This window comes from Hoplias malabaricus, chromosome 17 (genome assembly GCF_029633855.1).
Source record: "Hoplias malabaricus isolate fHopMal1 chromosome 17, fHopMal1.hap1, whole genome shotgun sequence".
In the NCBI taxonomy this organism is placed as follows: domain Eukaryota; kingdom Metazoa; phylum Chordata; class Actinopteri; order Characiformes; family Erythrinidae; genus Hoplias; species Hoplias malabaricus.
Window position 1 is genome coordinate 1,850,873 of NC_089816.1, and position 6,000 is coordinate 1,856,872.

The 6,000-nt window shown below is 40.3% G+C and overlaps 1 protein-coding gene across 1 annotated transcript in view; it reads right to left on the minus strand.

Annotated features, from left to right (window-relative positions):
* The window catches only part of LOC136674065 (calsyntenin-2-like), a 67,183-nt gene extending 61,486 nt beyond the window's left edge, over nucleotides 1-5,697 (minus strand). Inside the window, exons 1-3 of the mRNA XM_066649920.1 lie at nucleotides 5,643-5,697; nucleotides 5,340-5,452; nucleotides 1,006-1,144 (exon numbers count right to left, since the gene is read on the minus strand). Of these exons, the coding sequence (XP_066506017.1) occupies nucleotides 1,006-1,144; nucleotides 5,340-5,452; nucleotides 5,643-5,697 (307 nt within the window). The remainder of the gene's footprint in view (nucleotides 1-1,005; nucleotides 1,145-5,339; nucleotides 5,453-5,642) is intronic.
* Between the last annotated feature and the right edge of the window lie 303 nt (nucleotides 5,698-6,000).

A 6,000-nucleotide genomic window follows, 5' to 3' on the forward strand; every position in this document is an offset into this window, starting at 1 on the left:
CCAGTGCACAAAGCAAGGTCCATAAAGACATCAATGAGCAGGTTAGGTGTGGAAGAACTTAACTGGCCTGTACAGAGTCCTGACCTCAACTCGATAGAGCACCTTTGGGATGAATTAGTTCAGAGACTGTGAGCCAGGCCGTCTCTTCTCCTGGTGTAAATCTGCTGATAGAACTCCCAGTGTATGCACATACATGCTGCACATGTAGAAATAAATCAGAGCAGATTCAGAGCAGAGTTTGGGAGCAGTAAAAGCTTATTCATGTTCTGTTTATTCAAAATAATAGTGAAGAGACGAATATGTGAATCTATAGTTTAAAGTTTCTGCCTCCAAATAAATATATAGTTAAAACAGAAAAACAAATATATAAAGGTGGGGAAATGTAATAAGAATTAATGAAGCACACTTAGAAACATGACTCTTATTTGCTGGAACATAGGTGGTTACCTGGGCAGGGAATTAAACCTTCTTTAAACCTTTCGTCTTCTTCTTAGACGAAAGATAAAATCTTGTATTGCAATTATTTTGACTTTCATTTACAAGGAAGAATAAATGACTGAAGACAAAAAATAAATAAATAAAAATAAAAAAACACATCAATAACACATACACACACACATTGTGCCTCAAGCAGTTGTGGCTGTGATGCTGACCAGTTTCTTGGCTGGTTGGTTTTTTTTTGTGTACATCTGTGTGTGCATGTGCCCGTGCATTAGGTCCGAGGCAATATGGACACACATCAAGAAAAGAAAATGAGAACTGATCTGAAGCCCTGTGGGATCTGGAAACACAGAGGATATGGCAACCAAGAGGATTAAATCTGGACAAAACCAAAACATCCGGTCATCGATGAAGGCAGCTGGAGAAAAGACAATCACCCACGCTGCCTCGGGGAAGGTGTGTGTGTGTGTGTGTGTCAGCAGAAATTTGGCTGAATTAGTGCTCTCTCTCTCTCTCTCTCTCTCTCTCTCTCTCTCTCTCTCTCTTTCTCTTTCTCTCTCTCACCTGCGTATGGTACGGGTGCATCTTTGTCCAGGGCGACTAATGGAGGATCCAGCAGAACTTCTTCAGTGTTCTCCGTGATTAGTCCCCGATATGATGTCTCAATCCATGGCTTGTGTTTATTCACTAGAGAGAGAGAGAATAAAATTCAAATAAATCAAACATTACCATTGATTACACCTGAATACCTTAATATTAAAATACATGTCTAAAGAAAAAAACTAAAACAATAAACATATTATAAAAAGGTTTGGTTTGGACCAATACCCACGCACACAGACACACATTTGATTCCCTGTGTTATGGGGACTCAACCCTGACTTTAATAGTTTTTATATAGACTCCAAACTTAACTTAAAGTAACTAATACTTGCCAAGTCTAACCCTAACATTGACTGTGACTTTAAAACATGTCCTCTCCATAATGTGTGACAGATTTTGGTCCACATAAAGTGAGTTAAACATGGTACACACACACACACACACACACACACACACACATACACACACACTTATGTTCAAGAAAAGCACCTGGTAAATTTTAAAGTAAAGATTTGGTCCATTGGGAACAAATGTGACTCTGACCTTTCAGTCTTGATTTAATTGGCAATAATCACTAATCTCTCTCTCTCTCTCTCTCTCTCTCTCTCTCTCTCACACACACACACACACACACAATGTTTGACAGTCATCTCTTAACCTCATGCATTCAATGCACATAGAGGAAGAGAAGCAAAAAAAAAGAAAGATACAACACAGGAGAAAGAGAGAGAGAGAGAGAGAGAGAGAGAGAGAGAGAGAGAGAGAGAGAGAGAGAGAGAGAGAGAGAAAGTGAGAGAGAGAGTGAGAGAGAGAAAGAGAATGAAATAGAATAAAACACATTTATAATTAAAATGAAGTCTGGAGTGAATTACATACTTTGATAAGGTCAACTCACACACAGCTCCATCTCACCAAACACACACACACACACACTCATTATCACAGTCTTTGTAGCAGTATTGTAGCCTGCTGAATAAACTGACAGTGAAACACTAACACACTGCTGAATATCTTCAGGGCTGTGTGAGAATGAGGACTGTGTGCCTCTGTATTTAGCACTTTGTGGGGACTGGAAAAAAAAAAAAAAAAAAAAAATATATATATATATATATATATATATATATGGGAACATCTGGCTTCGTTTCCCAAGGATAAATGCAGACATGTAAATATGTTCAAAAGTGTGCTAATGTTCTCTTATGAGTGAATTCAGCCACAAAAAAATGTGATTGGATCACAAAGATAGCTTTGATTTGTTTTTGGTTGCCAAGTTTCCTTCTTTTCAGTGCAGCACTAAAGTATAGTGTGTGGGTATAGATTTATTTTTCATACATGTAGCTCATTTATCACCTTGTGATGAAGAAGGGCTCACAGCATTTAAAATCTAAAGGATCCCACTGCGTTTTATAATAAGGAGGAAAATGCTGTATCCTTTGTTAGCCATGTTAGCGTTTTCATCATAGGATCTGTTGGAAAACTGTTAGCATGTTTAGATTACAACTCATTTTTCTGCTCATATAACCGTGTCTGTGAAAGATATTCATACACAGGTCATAAACAAGCTTCAGTAATCCTTTTATTTCCCTCATGCTTCAGTTCAGCATATAAGAAACTGAATCTTTTCACCCTTACAGGGTAAACAATGTGATCTCTCTGACCCTGTGCTCCAATAGATACTTAGAGGATAATGTGATAATGTCTTTTCACAGCTCTCTGCCTAAATTATTTTTCTGTTGTGGTTTAATGATAAAAGTTCTGCTTGTCTTATATATACACACCTACAGGATTCTGCATTTAATCCACCTGTGCCTGTGAACACACACACACACAGACTAGGGATTAGAGGCAGTGAACACACACAAAATCAGAGCTGTAGGCAGCCATATTGGAACGTGAGGAGCACATGTCTTGTGTGCCTTGCTCAAGGGCACGTCAGCCATGGATGTCAAGGGTGGTGAAAGTGCTGTCACTTTAACTCTCAATCCCTACCACCCTACCTCCATGTTCTTCTGCAGGTCCAGGGGTTGACTGAGGACCTTGAGGACTGAGAAGTGTACAGCTGCCCCCTGTGTATGAGCTCCCTGTTGTTTGTATTCATTATTGCGATCACAAATTGTCGGTTCATGTGAAGTATTCCCTCCTTCTGTGGTTTCACCCATGATGTCATCAGAAGAACATCAACACGGACTAGATGCTCATCTCATAATTGTTGACTTCAGAGTAACACCAATGCTGGGCATTATTAGGTTCAATAAATGTCACATAACGCCTTACAGATGCATTCATAAAGTCGTATAATAAAGGATTGAATGAAAGTTTGGTCTGTTGGTGATTAGAGCAGGACATAGTGAGATTTGAAGACGGATACACACACACACACACACACACACACACACACACACACACACACACAGCCCAATCTCTCTGAGGGACATCAGAACATCTCTTTGCAATGTAAAACAAGCTGATAATTAGACTCTGACCTTTATCTGCCTTTAACTGAGAGTCCAGGGAAAAAAAAAAAAAAACAGAATGTGAGAGAGAGAAAAAGAGGGGGGTGGAGAGAGAGATAGAGAGTGAGAGAGAGAGAGAGAGATATGAAAAATTACCTACTACTCTGTGAGAATATGGCAAACTCATAATGCATTTTCCACTACAAAGAGATAGCAAAACACATGCCCACACACACAAAAACACAAACACACTATCCCACTGAAAAAGGAAATAAATATTTATTCATATTAAATATTTTGCCACCAGAGGCAGTGAATTAAATCTGCATATTAGATATTTTATCTGGTCAAACAGCCTAAACACAAAAACAACAACTCCCTCTCACACACTCACTGTCTCTCTCTCGCTTACACACACACACACACATAGGGTGTGTTAACAGCAGGGTTGTTTTTAATCCATCGACAGCTGTCTGGAGATATCGCTCACAGTGTGATCAGACCTAGCCACCAGGAATTTATTATAGACACACACAGTACATTTACTGTCTGGTTTGATGCAAGGACTGGCCAATGAGCCGGATTATCACAGTCATAATACTGTACCACAGAAACAAGGACACACATACACACACACATTTGTTTTCCTAAAATGTCAAGACATGGATGCATGCCAAATGTCTGTAGAAGGGTAAAATCCGACCAGAAATTGCTCATTGGCCTATGTTTTGTGACTGAGGGAGTCCACACTTGAGAGTGTAACTCCCTCAGTCACAATACATTCCCAAAATGTTAGGGTTAAGTCAGCATGAGCTTCCTCTGGGATACATCAAGCCAGCCACCACTTGTTTTCAAACTGCTATTAACACAACATCACTGGAGATTAACACACCTGGAGGAGTTTCCATCAACGCAAAATGGCAAATAAAAGTTTGGAACCAAAGAAGAGTTGGTTCTTCAATGCGAACCTTGGCATCATCTGTGGCCATGTCGTGATAAAGAAGCTCCAGAAAGAGCTCAGAGCCTCAAATAAAGTGTGATCTCGCAGTGGAGTGGGACATGATCATTTACAGCATGTTGTATAAATAAATAAACAGAAATAAAACTGGGGCTGTGTGAAGAATGACTTGAGGTGCGTTGGCTAATTTTCTAATTTGTTGGCAAATTTTTTCTCAGATGTTCGTGAACTCAACAGAACAGCTCAGAACTCAGCAACATTTATGCCATCTCACGCTGACCTGACCCTGAGAACAAAGAATAAACAATATCCCTGTCATGACTCTGTTCATTTACCTACGGCTCTGGCACTTGTGCTGTATTCAGTCACTGCGACCCTGGAACTGAGCCCCTGCACTCATTACGTATCCTTGGTTCCCATCTCAAATGGTGGAATCATAGGCCAGTTCTCTGGAGAGCACCAAGGTTCTTAGAATCAGGAACGGAACCTGTTCAAGAGCCAGGCGTCCTTCTAGAAAAAAGTGTTATGAGTGGGTAGGAAGGCCCTCATCTTCGTTGTTTATCCAGTTCAGGGTCGCAGTGGGTCTGGAGCCACTGTGCCGCCCTTCATTCATGTTAATCTTTGGTTAAAGATTAGTCCTGAAAATGTGCCAAAACCAACACATAAAATAATGCAAGTCTTTCAAACCCCTCACATTGACTCGCTCCTCACTCTTCTCTCTAAATCATTGAGGAGGATAATTAGCTGCTAATGCTGCTTTAAAGCCCCTGTCCTCTGGACATATTATATCAAACACACAAAAAGCCTTTTTCATCCTTTCATCAGCCACCTTTCACTACCCCTGCCCTCCGTCCCTTTTCTCTCTCCCTCTCTTTCTCTCCCACCCCCACTCCATCTCGGAGCTCTGAGTTTGGATGAAAGATGCTATTTTGGCTCAGAGGGTCTGTCAGAATGCGCTCAAGGTCAGGAGTCAGAGGGTCATCTGGGCCTTTCAGGACTGGAAGAGCGTGATGAGCAGCAGGCCAGTGAGAGAGCTAAATCAGAGTTCAAAACTAAACAATTAAAAAACTAATAATCATACAGTTTTACCAATTGTTCTAGTAGTATTTCTAGTTGACGTTCTCAAGCTCACTTTAGTTTGAAGTTGAGAGTCTTTGAAAATTAAATGTTTTTTGGCCTGAACTCACCCTCTCTTTCCATACCCCGGGTTGCCAGGTACGACACACAATGCCGGATCAGCATAGTGTTCCGCAGCCATGGATGCAAGCTAATAAACAAAGATAACACTAGATTCTACCAGACCTAAAAAGTCTCGCCATCCTTCTAAAAGATCAATGACCAGAGATGATGATGGAGGCACTTTAGAACACACCAAGTCTATAAAACACATCCTGAGTTGGCTGGTTTCCTCCTGAACAGGTAACAGCAAGCAATTTCCTAAAACCTATAAAAGTACAGACATGTATATAAAATGTGTTAAATGTGTAAACTCTGTGATTGGTTTATTTTATGCTATAATTAGCATGGAAATGAAATGTTGTGTTT